This window comes from Miniopterus natalensis, chromosome 22, assembly GCF_054644295.1.
Source record: "Miniopterus natalensis isolate mMinNat1 chromosome 22, mMinNat1.hap1, whole genome shotgun sequence".
NCBI classification, from domain to species: domain Eukaryota; kingdom Metazoa; phylum Chordata; class Mammalia; order Chiroptera; family Miniopteridae; genus Miniopterus; species Miniopterus natalensis.
Window position 1 is genome coordinate 5,535,285 of NC_142102.1, and position 18,902 is coordinate 5,554,186.

General features: G+C 40.2%; 1 protein-coding gene across 1 annotated transcript in view; it reads left to right on the forward strand.

Annotated features, from left to right (window-relative positions):
- Window positions 1-18,902, forward strand: part of IREB2 (iron responsive element binding protein 2) — a 37,199-nt gene that overhangs the window by 330 nt on the left and 17,967 nt on the right. Inside the window, exons 2-8 of the mRNA XM_016209582.2 lie at window positions 987-1,076; window positions 10,222-10,387; window positions 11,721-11,858; window positions 13,179-13,397; window positions 15,324-15,393; window positions 16,011-16,194; window positions 17,197-17,336. Of these exons, the coding sequence (XP_016065068.2) occupies window positions 987-1,076; window positions 10,222-10,387; window positions 11,721-11,858; window positions 13,179-13,397; window positions 15,324-15,393; window positions 16,011-16,194; window positions 17,197-17,336 (1,007 nt within the window). The remainder of the gene's footprint in view (window positions 1-986; window positions 1,077-10,221; window positions 10,388-11,720; window positions 11,859-13,178; window positions 13,398-15,323; window positions 15,394-16,010; window positions 16,195-17,196; window positions 17,337-18,902) is intronic.

Consider the following 18,902-nt stretch of genomic DNA (forward strand, 5'->3'; position numbering starts at 1 on the left):
CTCCGGCCCCCTCCCGGCCTCTTGGCCCCTGGAAGCGGAGTGGGAGGCGGTCAAGGCCGGGCGTCGGTGGGACAGCCCCGGACCACGTACTGCAGCGCCGGGCCTCCTCCGCGTCCCCCGCGCCGTCCCGACCCTAAGGAGCGGAAGGCGCCGCAGGTTCTGCCAGCGGGCTGTGCTGGTCTCCGTCTCGGACCCAGGGCCCCGCCATGCCTAGGGTCCTGGGCACCCACCGCCGAGTCCTCACAAAGGGCCGAAAGGTGCCTTCCCTCGAGGCCGCCTCCCGGCCCTCCCCGAGAACGTCCGGACCCGGAGGTCCCAGACTTCGTAGGGTCAGCTTCGATTCGTGCAAAACCAGAAAGACCCGTCTCATTTGGGGAGAATCTGCCCATTTACCTGAATGTTTTGTTGCTCACTTTTACCTTCGAACTCCAGACCAATATTGAGGTCACACCTGTTAAGTGTTGGGTTCGGTTGGGTTTTGATCTTGTCATGTTGTTGAATGCTTTACCCAAATCTTGCGTTTTGATTCTTTTTTTTTTTTTTAAATCATTCCCTGTAACATAATTGTGGCGTTCTCAAATTGCTGTCTGTACTTATGAAATATTCAGGACATGTTTTCCCCAAACGTGCCTATACATCATTTAAATCATCCTCATTGTATCTTTCCAGGTATTTGTTATCACAATTTGCACTTAATTCTGTTACCAGTTTTTACTTGCTAAGAATCATGGTTGAGAACTGGACTGTCCCAATTCAGTGGATACTAGACAGATTAAAATTAATTAAAAATTTAAAAATCCAGTTCCTCAGTCGCTGTAGCCACATTTCAAGTGCTTAGTAAGTCATATGGTTAATTGCACAGGGCAAATACACAACATTTTTATCATTGCAGAAAATTCTATTGGCTAAAGTTGATTGCCAGATATTTTCACTTTGAGTAAGTTACTTTATAGCTGTGTTTAATGAAAGTTTATTTTCTTTTCCAGGATACACCTTTGAGTACCTTATTGAAACATTAAATGACAGTTCACGCAAGAAGTTCTTCAATGTACCTAAACTTGGAGGCACCAAGTATGGTAATGTTGCTTAAATTTTCTTGGGCTTCTTTAGTTTCTAATAATAAAAAAATGCATTTGTCAAGCTGAGCTGAAAAAAATTGAAGTCCATTTCCACCATGTTATAACAGGTAGAACTACACATATCTCTAACATTTTAAAAACTCTTGGGAGAACTTTTATTTGAGAAAGATAAAAGGTCATACCTTAACTTTTCATTTAAAAATCTACATTAATTAAGCAATGATTTTTTTTAACCCAAAGAAACTACTAATGCAATTTTAAAAACCTGGCCGATGATATTCTATAGCTATTAATTGTACGCTTTAATTTTTCAAGTGACTGATGCCCATAATTCGTTGTCTGCCATCCTTTGCATAGCAATCATTAGTAGGGCCTGCGATTAGAGTTCTTTTTGGGGACTAGCCTTGGTTTGCCTGGTCTGTACACCAACACTTTGGCAGACCTTTGCAGGCACTTGATCAGGGCCCAGCCGTTCACTGAAGTTTCAGAAGAGTGAACTTGGCTGAACCCCAGGGTATTGGATGGAAGTCTTGACTTTATTGACAGTTGAGTGACTTTCTCAGTCGGGCCAATGAAGGGAAGACCTGCTTGGAAGAGTGATGATGATTGTCAGACTTTTTAGTAAAAGTGACTTGAAAAGATAAATGTCAGATATATTGTAGTCAGTTTTGGAGGGAGCTTTTCTTTATCTTGTCCTTTTTGCTTCTTGCATTATTTAAGATACTTTTGTTACTTTTTTTCTCGGTGGATTTTGATGGGCTGGAATATTCTAGACAGCCACTAGCAGTATTTTCTCACACATTGTGAGAGGATTTCGATGTTTTAGAGTATCTTAGAAGATCCTTATCTTAGAATTCTGTTGCTATTCAAACACAAACAGTTCACCACAGTGATTGCCTTTTTAGTGATGTGGGACTGCCTGTCTGGTATTCTAGTACAACTGACTACAACCTCAGAAATTTTGGGTGATTCTCTCAACTAGATCTTTGAATTTGAAAATAGACCTTTTTCCAAGGAGGGGAGAAATCACTGTCACCTGGTAAGAGAGGCTTTTCTGAAGTAACTGGGACTTAAGTTGATGTTAAATAGAGGGGTCACAGAGGACAATCAGCACCCAGGAAATGAGATTGAACAGCACGGTGGGAACATCAATGATGTTGAGTTAATGGGGGAGATAGTGAAGAGACTGTCCCGGCTGTAGTGAAACATTTTAGAGTGAGTGCTTTTGGGTGGTTGGCCCGTTAGCTGGCTTTGTCTCATCTTCTCTTTATTTCAGGTCGTCTCACTTGCCCTTTCTTTTATCCCTCCCTAATTTCTTGTTTTTTTAACCACAGCACTGATTAGTTCTATAGTAGACCCAGAACTTGGCTTTCAAATCTGAAAGAAAATCTTTAATTTTTTTGGAACATTTTTATGGTTTATAAGAAATTAGATTGGGTTTGAGAATCACAAAAACACAAGAACATTACAGGCAACGCAGAAAACCAACTCATTTTTATGTGTAGGTACTAACACATGTAAATGTGCTGCTTTTAACAAAAGGTAAGTGCTGTTCTGTAACGCTTTTTAACATATCATGAGCATCTTTCCATGCCACTAAATGCAGGTATCCCTTGATAATCGGGATCTCCTGAGTCAGGGAGCATAAGCTATTAGAAATAGGTACCTGTACTGCTTCTCATCGCTGCAGTGTTTCCTTTGTGAATGCCTCTGGGTTTAGTTAGCAGATGTTTGAATATTGAGGTTATTGCCAGCATCTTCCTATTTATAAGTAAAGTTGCTGTGCATGTGTAATATTTAAGTTTTGATGCAAGCTTATAGAATTGTTGGGTTGAAAGTGTGGTGTTCCCTCCACCCTCAACAAATGCTTTTCTTTTTATACTTTTACTGTATATCACCTGTTCCAGTCTTTACTCTTGAATATAAGGAACAAAAACTCATTTAACTCAGTACTCAAGTAAAGAAGTTGTTGCAGTTTGCTGACATCCAAAGACAGGAAGAAAGCACAGTCACGCCTCATGGGAACCAGAGTTTCTAAGCCAGAGTGTTCTGCTTGTCCCTTGAAGGCAGCCTGGCTTTATCCCTGAATCTTTGAATATCTGCTCTCTAGTCTTCTACCTACAGCCCATTTACTCTTTTGGGATAACGCCCAACATAGCCACTGCTGGCCATTCTTTGTATATTATGATTGGCTCACCAGCCAGTTAAGACTTTTCCACCTACTATATTAATCTGATTTGTCTGGGCTTGTCAGGTGTCTGTTGCTATATGTGATTGCTCCATCTATAGGAATTTCCACAAAACCCTTGTACAGTATCTATTTGTCTTCACTGCATTGCTTTGTGAAAGGCAGGGAAGATAATCCTATCTCCACTTAATAGAAATGAGGAGAGTGAAACTAAGAATCTAAGTAATTTGCCTAAAGTTACATATCTTCTAAGTGAAGAATGTGGTCTTAGACTCATATCTTCTGATTTTAGACCAGTACGCTTTCCCCCTTAATACCATTCTGTTTCCCAGATTAGTAATAGGAGTAGTAAAGCTGCCTGTGTTTATTGATTATTTACTATATTCATCTTGTAAGATAAGCTCTGATCTACTTGACTAGGGTGCCACTACCAGGTGCCATTACCTCCTCCATGGTGGAGGAGAAACTTGAACAAAGCTCTTCCTCTGAAGCCTCTGCTTGTAAAACCTACACTCCCAGGGGTTGCTGTCCTGTGTGCATGAGGACCACAGGGCAACGCAAACCAGGGGAATGGCCCTGGTCATAACTGTGGCAAACATGAAGGGTAAGGCTACTCAGTTTCAGCAGAAATGTGACGTCAATGTGTTGTAAAATGTTCTGATATGTGAAAAATTTCTGGATTTTCAGTTGGCAGTTACATTTTAAATGTTAAAATGCGGTGCAGAACAAAGAAAACGTCATCAGGCCAGCAGTTTGTGACCTCTGTCCTGCGCGGTGCTGTGTTGCCTAACCTCAGTAGCAGCCTTTTAGCCTTGAAGAGCAGGACCTGCAGCCCCGGAGGCCGGGACCTGCCTTCTCAGCTGCCTGCATGTGCAGTGGCAGCTTGGCATCTGTTTCCAGAGCCCCAGCCACCTGTTGGATTTTCCTCCACCAAGCAGTTGACCAAAAGGATATCTATTGTTATCAGCTCATTTCAGAAGTGTGATAACACGAACTATTATACTTTTCCAGTTTTAAGTTACCAGCTTGTCCTGGTTCCCACATGTCTTTTTGATTATCTGTCGTTAGAGGATTAGCTTCCCGGATTCTTAGAATTCTAGAAATTCCTGGTTAGGAGAGGCAGAATTAATCCAGTGCAGTTTTCTGCTTGGTGCATGACTCTCTCCTCAGTACTTTAATTCAGTCAGTTAACATTTATGGCAAATGAAAGATGGCTGAGGTAGCATCTTTGTGCTGAGGAAAGCACACAATTTAGTAATGGGGACGTGAACGGAAAGTATGTAAGTACAGCACTTTAGCTGTAGCAGTCTCCCATCATGAGATACAACAGAGGAAGTTTAACATAAATGATTATTAACTGATGAAAGAGTACAGTAGTCCCCCTTTATGTGCGGTTTCAGTTACCCACAGTCAATTGCAGCCCAGAAATACTAAATGGAAAATTTTGGAAATAAACAATTCATAAGTTTTAGGTTGTGTGCTGTTATGAGTAGTGATGAAATTTTGCTCCATCCTGCTCCGTTCCTTCCGGGATGTGAATAGTCCCTCTATCCAGTGTCTCCACGCTGTCTGTGCTCCCACCCTTTAGTCACTGAGTAGTCGTCTCAGTCACCAGATCGACTGTCCCGGTGTCGCAGTGCTTCTGTTGAGTTCACCTTACTTTATAACGGTCCCAAAGCACAGTAGTAGTGATGCTGGCAATTTGGATGCGCCAAAGAGATGCCATGAAGTGCTTTCTTTATGTGAAAAGTGAAAGTTTTCATCTTAAGGAAAGAACAATCGTATGTTGAGGTTACTAAGGTCTGTGGTAAGGATGAACCTGTGAAATTGCCTTATTTATAGATAAACCTTTATCATATGTATGTATATATTGGAAATAACATAGTCCCTCCAGGATTAGGTACTATCTGGTGGTTTCAGGCATCCACTGGGGGTCCTGGAATATGACCCAGCAAATAAGGGGACTGTCATTGTAAGATGTAAGGAAACGACATGGCACTTGGGGCTGGTGGAGACTACCCAAAGGACAAAGTTGGAAGGGGTTCTGACCTCAGGAGAAGGTACGGCTTAGCCCACTGAATAGCAGAAAAGTTGGCTGGTGTGACCTGACCAGAGCTGGTCTGGGTTGCTGGGCAAGCAGGGGACGCAGGGGCCAGCACTGGTGCTGTGGGCACTGATTGGAAAGATGTTGGGGCTGCAGTCATCTGAAGGCCTGACTGGGCTGGAGGATCTGCCTCCGAGGCAGCGTTGGGAGGCTGGCGTGGTGCTCACCGTTGGATGGAGGCCTTAGTTTTGTTCCTCGAGTGCCTCTTCCCTGTGCTGCTGGGTTGTCTTCACAAAGGCTGCCAGCCTCTTCGAGAGTGAGGATGCGTTTTATAATCAGCCTCAGCCTCACACACTGTCCTCTGCCATACTCCATTGGTCACACAGACAGCCCATCTGCAGTGTAGACAGTCACATGGCATGACTGTCAGGACCTGGGATTACTGGTGTCCTGGAGACTGCCACATAGAGAAATAACAACTCTGTAGGGGTTTTTGTTTGAGGGGAGAGGTTCTTACAGATTTGTATCTTTTCTTGAGGTAGTTATGGATTGAGACAAATTTGTAAAAGTTAGTGCTTTTTTTAAAAAAAATATGTTTTTATTGATTTTAGAGAAAGAGGAAGGGGGAGGGATAGAGAGATAGAAACATCAATAAGAGAAGCATCAATCAGCTGCCTCCTGCACACCCCCTACCTTGGGATCAAGCCCTCAACTCCTCAACCCCTCAACCCCTCAACTCCTCAACCCCTCAACCCCGGGCATGTGCCCTGACCGGGAATTGAACCAGTGACCTCTTGATTCATTGGTTGACTGTAAACCGCTGAGCCACACCGGCCAGGCACGATAGTGCTTCTTAAACACAAAATGTTCTGTTAACATTTGTGATTCACCTTTTTCTCATAATTCTTAATTTAATATTTAATTATTTTTTTAAATAATAGAGTTAAAACCTACTAACATAGTCCCTTGCCTACCTCCTATTTCTACTCTGAAGAGAATACTGTTTTTCAATTCTTTTGGCTATTTCTTTTGGTAATTTCTTCTATATTATTAAACAGCTTTGTTTATACAGTTATTTCTTGAGTTTCCAATTTTAGACAATACTTTCTTGTGTGGAAAGTGAGAATATACTTTTCTCCCCTCCATATACCCCATGTGCCTCGTTCTGGAATAGTTCCCGTAATTTTTGGTTAAGTCAGTATTTAGTGCTTATGCTATTATGAATAAATATTCTCAGCCAATCCATGCAGTAGGTGATTGTATCTCATTTCCCTTACAACTTTGTATTTTTTCTTGGAATTAATGATTGCCTTTTTTCATTTGCTTAGTTTTCTATGTCCTCATCAATAATTCATATCCGAAAGAACTGAACCCTCCCAGTATAATCAGGTAATCTATCAATTAACATTTCCCTCCTCTTGGCAGCGCCCCATCTGGACTTGGTCTGCTGCCCCATCCCGGCCTGATTGCACTCGGCTCGCACAGCCGCGTCCTCGAGGAGCCTCTGCTCTCTCGTGTTAGACTGTGGCCTGGATTCCATGGTCTTCTGTTCTCCATTTACCTGCTTGTCTTACACAATGTATCCTCCAGTAGCTAGCTGCCTGTGATTAGCTGTTAGTTTGCCTGGCTATGAATTTCTAGGTTGGAAATTATTTCACTTAGAATTTTGAAGGCATTGTTTCCTTGCCATCTACCTTCTCCCTCTCCTCATTTCGGTTCCTGTCTTTGTTTCTAATTGTGCTTCTCTATACCCTGCTCAGCCCATTGCCAGTCACCCAGCACGGTTCCCCAAAATTTTGTTAGTTTTGCTTCTCCCTGTCCCTATGGGTTTATAACTTTTTTATTTCTTTACTATTATTTTAGTGGGTTTCAGGAAGGAGTGGAGATAATTGCAGGTGTTTTTGTTACCATATTTTACTAGAAATCTGATCATGAAGATACTCTATAACAAAAATATTCCTGAATTGTTTTTCCAGAATAACCAGATACAGAGTTAACCTTGTATATTTGTCTCTGGGATATTTTTCTTCTCATTATTTCCAAATAGTCTATAAAAAAAATTTTACCCCTATAATTCTTCTTGGTTTGGGGGACTTCATTTTTTCTGATCGAGGTAAGGGTGGAAACTAATATTTAATACCTACTATTGGTCATAGTATATCTGAGGGTTTTAGTGTGCTGGGTGAGTGACGAGGTAAGATACTCCTCACTCCCTGTTAGGTAGCTGGCATCCCCATTTCAAATGAGAAAATGCAGCATCTTGAGTCCCTTCCATATAGTCGCACTTTATAGTAAATAGCAAATACAGGCTTTGATTCTAGTACCTCTGATTATGTCCTTTATTCTCTTTACTCACAACTTTATTCATCTTTAATTTGTGTGTTAGAATTTTCAAATACAAAAGTAGGGAGACAATAATACAATAACCCACCATGTATTTGTCACTTATCAACATTTTGCCAATCTTGTTCCACGTATTCCATTTTTAAACCTGTAAATATACTTCAGTGTACATTTCTGATGTTTGAAAAGGCTTAAAAAAACACCCATAATCTCAGTGCCTTTATTATACCTGACAATTAATAGTAATTCCTTAATGTGATATAAAAGCAGACCATATTCGTATTTTTCCGGTTATCTCAAATTTATATTTCTACAGTTGGTTTGTTGACAGTATCCAAACATGATCACACATAGCATTTGGCTGTTAATCTTTTAAGGCTTTGAAAAGTCTGTACTATCCCTCCTCTCCTTTTCCATACCATTCTATGTTGAGAAAGTCAGGTTTTTTATTCTGGGTTTTTCTGATTGCTTTTTTGTAGTTTCATTTTACTGATACACTGTCCCTGTATTTCCTGCTGACTGGACATAACAGGTGGATGTTTGATTAGATTCAGGTTTACTTGTGTATGTATTTGTTTTTGCAATAACACTTCATAGTTGGTGTGCTTGTGTTTGCTGTTCGATCCAGAGGTACATGGTGTCCACAGCGTCCCACTTTCGGTGATGCTAAGTGGCTGTGGTTTTTATCAGCTTGGTCCATCCATCAGAAGCTCCCAGTCACGTATCACCTAATGATTTTAGGCCCCCACTTATAATCAGGGTCTAGATCCATGACTTCGTTAGGGGTTGCATGTTGTGATTTTCTAATTATATCAACTCTTCTACATTTATTAGCTGTAATTCTTCTATAATGAGGAACTTTCTCTAAACTATTTCATTACTTGAAATCAGGAGAGACAGGATTAATGATTGACTTTCCCCCTTTATTTTTCAGATTTTGGGGTAATGAGTTGCTCTAGCAGCTTGCATTCATGATCGATGAAGGGTTTTTTAGAGTCATTATGAACCTAAGGGCTATTTTTATACATGATATATTTCAGTGAATTACAGTCATCATTCATTTTGATGCCCACATTGACCCATTAGTGTCCCCATTAGCCTTTGATGACTTGTTTGTTTTCTGACATGAGATGGTCCAGGCTCGCTCTGTGCATACCCTTCCCTAAGTGCGGCTGGCCATCTCTCCAAATGGAAAGAAACAGTGTTTAGAAACAAGCAAGCTGAATTGTTAGGGGGTTATTACTAGTGGATTATCATTGTTTCAGGCATTTTCACTGAACACAGCTAGGAAACATATTTTTAAGGTAGAGAAAAATAAATCCTAAGTTTGTAGCCATGATTCCAACTGAAATGTCAGGTTTTTTGTGTTGTTTTTTTTTAGGTTGGCCACTCTGATTTCTCACTTGTACATCATTACTCTTGAAAAACTTTGGGTCCAGGACATAGTAACAAAAGTACTTCCTGCTTTCTTCTCGTTATACAGGTGGGATAAAAGTAGGTTTATGTTGTTCATATGGAAAATAATACAATAACTAATACATAAGAATACAAGAATAAGCTGTCCGCATACTCACAACTGTAAACCTACTTTTGCCCCACCCTGTGTATATGACAATTTCAAAATGACAGTATCAGTGTTAATGCCCGAGTCTTTTTGTCCTTAGTGCATGCCCTGCTAGGAAGGTACAGCCAGAATAGTGTGGAATATATGCTGTGATTGTCAGTTTATCCTTTCATTGTTCTTTCGGGGGGGGGGGGGGGGAGTATATTTTTAATACTGAATATATTTAAAATTATATACTTAATATATGATAATATGTATTGTACTCTTTAAAACTCCCTTTCTTACTGAAAAGGCACACGTTGTAAGCAGTGTTTTGCACCAGTTTTCCTCCTGATATGTCCTGTTCATCACTCGTCAGCAGGCACAGGTCTTCATTCCTTTAAACAGTTCCACAGTCTTCCATCCTGTGGGTTGCATTTACTCAGCCAGCCCTGCGCTGAATCAGTCTTCCCTGGTGTGAAAGTTAAATATGGTTAAAAATTTTTTAATACTGAAATGTGATTCTTGTGGTAACACCAGTCATCAAGAGTGAAAGATGGTTTTCATGAAATGAGTTTTACTCATCCAAGCACCCTGGTTTACTCTTCAACTTAAACCTTTTTTGATGGAAATCTTTTGGATCTGTTGAAGATTTTTACACAGTTTAACCCATATTTGCCTTAAAGGGTTATTGTATTTAATTCAACTTTTTCTGTGGCTTTCAATATTTCTTTGCCTTTCCTGAATGTTAATTTGTACTTGTCAGTCGTATGTGCACAAATCAACACAATGCTCATGTGAAGGTTTCAGCTTTTTCAGGGCCTTGGCTTTTACATATAGGAACATCCGATTTATAGAGATCCTGGTGTGTTAACATGAATGGTGTTTTATTTTATGTTTCCTAGACTAAAAAGTTTTTTGAGTTGAGAAAATAGTGCATTTGTGTCTTGAACTTTTTGTTATCTAAACCTTTGTAATACATAGTTAGGACTTTTCTTAATAATAATATTTTCTCTTGAATCAGATGTTCTGCCTTACTCAATACGGGTCCTGTTGGAAGCTGCTGTGAGAAACTGTGATGGCTTTTTAATGAAAGAGGAAGATGTTATGAACATTTTAGACTGGAAAACCAAACGGAGCAATGTTGAAGTGCCCTTTTTCCCTGCCCGTGTACTTCTTCAAGATTTCACGTGAGTGATAGACCCCTTCATGAGAGAATTTTCAGTGTTTCCTTTGTGAAATTCCCTGATTTTAATTTTTAATATTAGCTTATAAATTTTATAAAAATTGTCCTTTCTAAACTGAAGCAATTCTTTAAAAAGTAGTCTCTTGTTTCTTTTACCATTTATTTCAAAATTACTTTTGTTTACCTGCCTACTTGTCATCTCCACCTACCTAATAGGCTTTTCAGACTTCATATCAAACTTGATGGCCTGCCCACTGCACCCATTCCTTCCCAGGCTTTTTCTGTCGCAGTGAATGGCACCATAGTCTCCCATTTGTTTAGGGCAAAATCTAAGAGTTACCCTTGATTCCTCTCTTTCCTTCATGTAATCCAGTCTGTCAGCAAGTTCTGTCAGCTCTACCTTTGAAATGTATCCGCCTCCACCACTGTCACCCTGATTCTAGCCTTTCTCTCTTGCCTGGACTACAACCGAAATTGTCTCTTAACTGGTATCCTTGCTTGCGTACTTGCAACCTATAGTCTTTTCATAGTAGATGAAAATGTTAATCAAGATTATATCATTTCCTTGTAGACCAGTTGGCTTCCATCACACATAGAATAAAACCCGAAGTCTTCTTGAAAGACTTTACCTGACCTGGGTGTCAGGGATTAATTGTTAGAAAAGGTCACCTTTAGCTGAGTTTTGCAGGAGTAGGAGTTAGCTAGACAAACAAGAACATCCCCTTCACCCACCCACATGGATCTGATTTGTCTGCCACTGCCCTGAACTCTGTAGCGCTGCTGTTACAGTACTTAAGATACTATTCTGTAATCACTGCTTTATCTTCCCTGCAAATTCTTTGAGAGCACGAACCGCCTTGTTCGGCCTGTGCCATGGGTGTCTAGCACACTGAAGGCCTTTGGTAAAAGCTTGTTACATAGTTGGATGGAGATATACATGTATCTATAGTGGATAACTTTGGAGTAGCAAGAAGGCACTGGGATGGGAGGTGCTGGGGCTAGGGAAAAGGGAGGGGTGGCATTAAATCGAAGGCAGGAGAAGGAATTCCACAGGCTATTACCCGAACTTCTCTTATGCCTCTGAAAATCATCTCTTGTGTTATTTTCAGCACATCTACCCCTGAGCACTCAAGTTTTAGATAATATTTAATGTGTATAATGTTAGTTCTCATTAAACCAGGGTGCATCTAACTTTGGATAACAAGTACATTGTCAAACACTAATGCAAACTAGAAAGGGATACTTTTTAAATATAGAAATGAGTAAACACGTATTAATAACCTGAGCATATAGAAAAGAGCAGTTGGACTATAACTTGGTCATTTTCTATTTTTTAGTGGAATACCCGCAATGGTGGATCTTGCTGCTATGAGGGAGGCAGTGAAAACTCTTGGAGGTGATCCTAAGAAAGTTCATCCTGCCTGTCCCACAGATCTCACAGTTGACCATTCTTTACAGATTGACTTCAGTAAATGGTACTTTAATACAAATATTATAATGACAGCCATGCAGGCTAACTGACAACCCATCCACTGGAAGTGTGCGGTATAGCAGGAAGGAAGTAGAGATAATTCATGCCAGAGTATCCTACATGTAGTAATGACTAATATGTAACAAGAAAAACTGGTGACAAGTTTTTTTTTATCGAATTTTTTTATTTTTTTTGTTTATATATATATATATCTTTATTGATTTCAGAGAGAGGAAAGGAAAGGGAGAGAAAGAGTGAGAAACATCAATGACGAGAGTGTCATTGATCAAGCCCGTAACCGAGCATGTGCCCTGACCGGGAATCGAACCCCAATCACCTGGATCCTAGGTCGATGCTCAGCTGCTAAGCCATGCCTGGCCGGGCAGGTGACAAGTTTATGTATTGGGAATTTTTTTCTACTCCATTTGAATTTAAAAGTTATTTTCCTGTTTATATTTCTGCTGCCATTTTTGGTAGAAATGTGTAGTAAGTCTAAAGCCTGCTTTTTGGAGTAACTATCTGAGTGCAGTCTTCATATTCCACTAAAGTGAGTTTTTTCACTTCCCTTCCAAGGAGTATCTAAAGACGTGCGCCATGGATGTCTTTAATTAATTGGTGATTGAAAACACTGAGCTCACTAGAGCTCTGTTTTCCTCCCACTGAAAATTTCTTATATTTAAAAGATCCCTTGACCACAGTCAGACTTGAGAAGACATGGTATTTTACATTCTCTTGAGACTTGGAATAAGACTGAGATTTATCACCACTCATGAGAGTGTTTGCCCTCTGGGTTAAAATTATGGCTCTGAACTTTTTAAAAAAAAAAATGTATTGATTTGAGCGAGAGGAAGGGAGACGGGGAGAGAGAGAGAGAAACATCAATGATGAGAGAGTCATGGATTGGCTGCCTCCTGCACCCCCCTGCTGGGGATCGAGCCTGCAACCCCAGGCATGTGCCCTGACCAGGAATCGAACCGTGATCTCCTGGATCATAGGTTGGTGCTCAACCGCTGAGCCATGCCAGCAGGTCTGAGCTTTTAAATTGTTGGATGAAAAAATCTATTTCAGTACTTGCTAAAAGTTACTTATGTTCTTATAGAAGTATATGAAAATGATTTTATTGGGCACTTAGAATTATGTTTTCTTCTCTATAAGTTTAAATTACCTGTTTTTATTTTTTGGTAACCTGAGAGTTGCTTTCGAAACTTGAGTTAGCCTTTAGACAGTTTTCCAGTACTTCCAGATAGCATTGCTGGTGTGTGTATTTTGAAGAACTGAGTTTCTGTCACTTTTTAACTGATTTTTTCTTTTTTTGGAATGATAGCACAATACAGAACGCTCCCAATCCTGGAGGTGGGGACCTGCAGAAAGCAGGAAAGCTCTCTCCACTTAAAGTGCAGCCCAGGAAGCTCCCTTGCAGAGGCCAGACTGCCTGCCGAGGGCCCTGCGATTCTGGAGAGCTGGGCCGAAGCTCAGGAAGATCATCTTCCCAGATTGAGAACACACCCCTTCTGTGTCCTTTTCATTTGCAACCAGTGCCTGAGTATGAGACTGTTGTTTTACTTTTTATCAGTGCGCCGTGGTTTTTCGGTTAGGGAAATCCATTTTCCCCCTTCCCTTCCTGACCCCTGACTCTGCCGTCATACTGATTGTGCTGGGTGACCTACTGCCATGTAGTCCCTATTGTCCCAACAGAAGCAAGGTAGTTAAATCTGTTTCTCTTCCTCAGGAAGGAAACCTTAAGATTTTTCTGTAAATATATTTAATTTTCATGACTAATGTAGGCAGAAAAATGGTATTACATCTTAAACTGAATTTTTAGTGAATTTGTGCCACTCACATGCTCATTATTTATTCATATTTCTTTTGTGAATTCCCTATTTATGGTTCTAGCTTTTTTTCCCCTACTAAAAGAGTTATTTTTTCTTACTGCGTTAAGAATTCCGTGTTAAAAGTATTATCATTATTATATTTTTTATAGCCTTATTGAGCCATTTTAGGTAAGTGATTTCCTATATGGTACCATGGAAAGTAGTAAGCCTGCCTAGTAAAGACTCCTATTTATAGGAGTTGGTTGTTTCCTAATAAGTAATTTTTTAAAATTAGAACTAATTTTTAAAATTTCAGCTTCATTGAGATACATAAAGCCTCAGGTTACAGTGACCTCATGTGTCCTTCCTTCTAAGAATCCAGCATGAGCTGTCGTCACGTTATATCTTATGCAGTTACTCCTCATTCCTGCTGCCCAGTTGTACTGATTGTTCGGGCGTGTTGCCTTTGAGGTTAACATCTCCTCTTACACAGAAAGTCATTTCCTGAAAAGGAGGGTTTATTGACTGAAAAATCATTGATTTTTTTCGTTGTTGTCTTTTTATATCTGGCAGAATATGAAGTGCTAAGATGGTATATTTTTATTTTTAAAAATCCAGTTTGGTGTAACATTTCCCTTCAGTTTTGACTCTAAATTACAAAGTAGTAGGATGGGTTATATTGCAGTCCCTGGCTGTGTAAAAATAATAACTTGTGTGCTGTGATGCATCAGTGGTGTTAATTACAGGCTCAAATAAGAAATCAAGGGGAGGAGTTGAAATCACTGTCTAATTTGAAGTCGGATTATGAGCTAATAAAGGTTTGGATGGCACTTTATAGCCACAGGTGCTGTGGGAACATAGATAATTGGAGTGGCTTTAGAAAGCTGCTCCCTGAGGTCCTGAGAACAATCTCTCTGAGATGTGCTGTGGCTTAGAGTGATCACTCAGCAATGAATTATTAACATAACCTTTGTTTTAAAAAAAAGTTGACAGTTGAACAACTATAATTATCTGGACCCTGGAGGACATGTATAATTTAAGTTGTATTGATATTCAATCAACGCTTAATCACCAGCTGAGCTGGCAGGTAAAATAAGCAACTTAAAACTGTTAGTAATAATTTTTTTTTTTTTTAAATATCCGTTAGATAAAAATAAGCTTCCTAAAAATGGGCATGTTTACTGTTTGGAGGTGAATTGTTTTTACCTCTGAGTTAAATAATTTATTAATTTACTTCCATTTTCCCTGGCACAAGGCCATGTGGTTGGAAATGTTCATGCTTATGGTTGAGTAAGTGACCCAATCCTTCTTTCTTGTGGAAAATCTAGCAAAACTTACTGCTTTGTTTTTAATACAATTTTAGCCAAATCTCACAGTAATGCACACTAAGTACAGTTTGGGATACTGTTGTGGACGTGACTTTAATATGCCCAGTGAAATAATGAGTCTTTGCAATAGCTGCCTAGTGTGTTATTTAAAGCCACACCTCCTTGTCGAAAAGAAGGTAATGGATTCTGAGAAGTCCAGTAAGTTGCTGCCACAAGAATTTTAAAAGCATAGTCGTGTGTGTGTGTGTGTGTGTGTGTGTAACAGCGAAGACTGGGAAACAAGGCAGATCTTTAATACATACATTTAATGCCAGCTCTTTTTCCATTTAGACCTGAAACAGTATTAAAAACTCAAGAAGTAGAATTCGGCAGAAATCGAGAGAGGCTTCAATTTTTCAAGGTATAAATGCTTTGGGGGAAATTTTTTCATTGAAATTTATAAAATATTCATAGGCATGGTTTTTATATCTTAAGACCAATAGTTTTTTGGGTTTTTAAAATACATATATTTTTAATATATCTTTATTGATTTCAGAGAGAGGAAGGGGGGGAGAGAGAGAGAGAGAAACATCAATGATGAGAGAGTCATTGATCAAGCCTGCTACCCGGGCATGTGCCCTGACCAGGAATCGAACCGCGATCTCCTGGATCCTAGGTCAATGCTCAACTGCTGAGCCATGCCCAGTCTGGCAAGACGAGTAGTTTTTGAACACTTCATAGTAGTGAGCTGGGAGGGCTCCCCTTCCCTGAGTCGTGGGGACACAGTTGGAAAGTACCATTTATCTGGACTTTCGGAATGTTTTTCTTTGACTTAATTGTCTGCAAAATGAGTATGTTTAGGTTTAGTCTCTGCACATACATGTGTTTTTTAATGCATATTTATTTTTAAGCCTGTAGTATAAACTTGGACCATATGGGACATTGGTAAAATATTTTCAGTGTCAATGTGTATATCGTGATGGTCAGCACAAATTCATATAATGTACTAACACTTGGATTTCTTGATACAAAACCTAGTGGTGTTCAAGAGTGTTTAGGAATGTGGCTCTAATCCCCCCTGGAACTGGAATGGCTCATCAAGTGAACTTGGAATACTTGTCGAGAGTGGTTTTTGAAGAGAAGGACCTCCTCTTCCCAGACAGCGTTGTTGGCACGGACTCTCATATAACCATGGTGAATGGTTTGGGGATCCTGGGGTGGGGTAAGTAAACAGTTAGTGTATTTCATTCTTTTGGGGAGAAGATGTCAGGAACATTATAAAGAACGCAAATAGCGAGACTTTTTCATCTATAATAGCGAGAAAAATAAATCTTATCAACTCAGGTGTTTGTGGACAGTGTGTTGTAAGAGGATTTGTGAAATTTACACAGTGCTCAGCACAGCACCCTGAGTAGAGTGGTTAGAGTGATGGTGACAATGTCTGTGAAGGTGATGTGGTTACTCTCTTGTTTCAAGTTCTCCTGTGGCTTCCTCAGATTCCTTTGCATTTTATACAGGGCCCTTCACAACCTGGTGCCTCTGGCCATTTGCCCACAAACATCTTTTTTGTTTTTGTTTTTTTTTAAGATTTTAAAGTTTTTTTTATGTGTTTGTTGATTTCAGAGAAAGGAAGGGAAAGGGAGAGAGAGATAGAAACATCAATGATGAGAGTCATTGATCGGCTGCCACCTGCTAACCCCCCACGGGATGGAGCCCTGACCGGGAATCGAACCATAATCTCCTGGATCCTAGGTCGATGCTCAACCGCTGAGCCACATCGGCCAGGCCACAAACATCTAAGAGACACTCATTTATTCCCCGAGCAGGTTGTACCCTTAGTGTCATGGCTTCGCACTGGCTGCCCCCTCCTGCGAACACACTTAACTGTTTTACAGCATGTTGTGACAACTAACTTTTTTTTTTTGTCTTTGCCACTAGGCTAAGCTTCTTGAGCTTGACAGGGACTGGATTCTGTTCATATCAGATCTTGAGCATAGTACCCTACTTAGCATAATAAATACTAAGTGTTTACTGAACTTAATATAAAGGTAAAAGTCAGTGTTTTCGAGTAGAGTCACTCTTGAGAAGACTTGAGTTATGAACCCACAGCAGTCGCAGTGAAGCAGCTTTGTAAGAGGAGCTCCTGAAATACCTCCATGTCGCAAGGATAACTCGAGTTATATCCAATGTCCTGTGCTAATAACGTGCGTCTTTCTTACTGCAGGGGTTGGAGGCATTGAAACAGAAGCAGTTATGCTCGGGCTGCCCGTTTCTCTTACATTACCGGAGGTGGTTGGGTGTGAGTTAACTGGCTCATCAAACCCTTTTGTTACATCCATAGATGTTGTTCTTGGCATTACAAAGGTACGTCCAAGGTGTGCGTTCAAGTTGTGCGGGGAAAACACTTCCTTCGTACTAGGAAGTGCAGGGCAGTTCGTTGTGTCATTGTTCACTTGACATGTTAACTCATTTTCATTACAAGCCTGTGAGATTGATACTGTGACATTGGTACATTTCCCTATCTTAATTCTAAGAAAACAGAGACAGTTATTAAATGACTTACCAAGGGGTCCAAGGGCTGAACAGGAAGTGGCGAGAGCAGCTCTCTAACCATGCAGTCAGGCTCTGGAGTCCTCTCTTACTTCTTCTGCCTTCCTGCCTCAGGAAGTAGCTGGTTGGCTCCAGGAATATTAGGAAAAGTCTAATCTCCTTTAGTACTTAATCGAATCATTTACCCTTTAGAAACCATTGCTCTACTAGATAATTGCAAACATAGCAACTGTAGAAATGTGATGGTGTCAGACTTTTCTGTTGGCCGTTCTAATGTTGCTCTAAAATACTGGCTGCATGTGTTCAGTACGGATACTGTAGGGTTTCCAAGCGAACAACTGTCTGTAGCTCCCATCCTGAGTTTCTGGTGCTCGCTCACTTCATGATAGTGATTAAGTCGCTTGAACCTCGGGGTGTTCCACATGTAATCCCAGTTGGATCCAGGTCTCAGCACTCTGGGTCTGTTTTAGTTGGAAGGCTTTCAGGATACTCTGAAGGGAAAGGAAAGGGTGTTGCCTCCCTAATTGGAAAAACATTTGACATCTTATAGAAATTATTGATTTGATGTATGGTCCAAAGATCAAGAAGCTAAATTGAGAATTACAGCATTATTCCTAATGGAAAGGGAACATCTCATTATGTTTTTACAGAAATCAGTCCTTGCCTTCAGATACTCTGAAAATTAATGTTGCTTTTTAGACTCCTCTGGCTGTATTTTTAAAATAATATATGTCTGTTTTTGACATTTTGACTTAGTGATATGAAAGTAAAATTTATTGTGCATAAATTTATTGAAGATTGAATTTGTTTGAGGCCCTATCTTATTCATGGTCTTTTTTTTAAAAAATATATCTTTATTGATTTCGGAGAGAGGAAGGGAGAGGGAGAGAGAGAGAGAAATAAATATCAATGATGAGAGAGTCATTAACCAGCTGCCTCCTGCAGGCCCCCAACTGGGGATCGAGCCCGCATCCTGGGCATGTGCCCTGACCGGGAATCGAACCTCAGTCTCCTGGATCCTAGGTCGATGCTCTACCGCCGAGCCACACCCAGCCAGGCTTATTTATGGTCTTTATAGGATTAATGATGTATTTTTCAAAATGTACATTGTGGTATCTCATTATTTTGGCAAATGCAGCAGCTTGGAATATCTAATCTGTCTTGCTCTCCTTTGCAAAAAAATAACCATGAATATAGGAGACATCTTTTTCTTAGGCTTGAGTTTCTACATCTATAAAAACAAGTTTGGATTAAGTGATCTCCAGCACCTCTACCATATGGGACTTAACATTATTCATAGGTTGAAGATTGTTTTGTTCTTGGCCACCCGTCAGGGTCTCTCCCTACACCAGTCTGAACCCTAAGATTGTACAGCTTTGG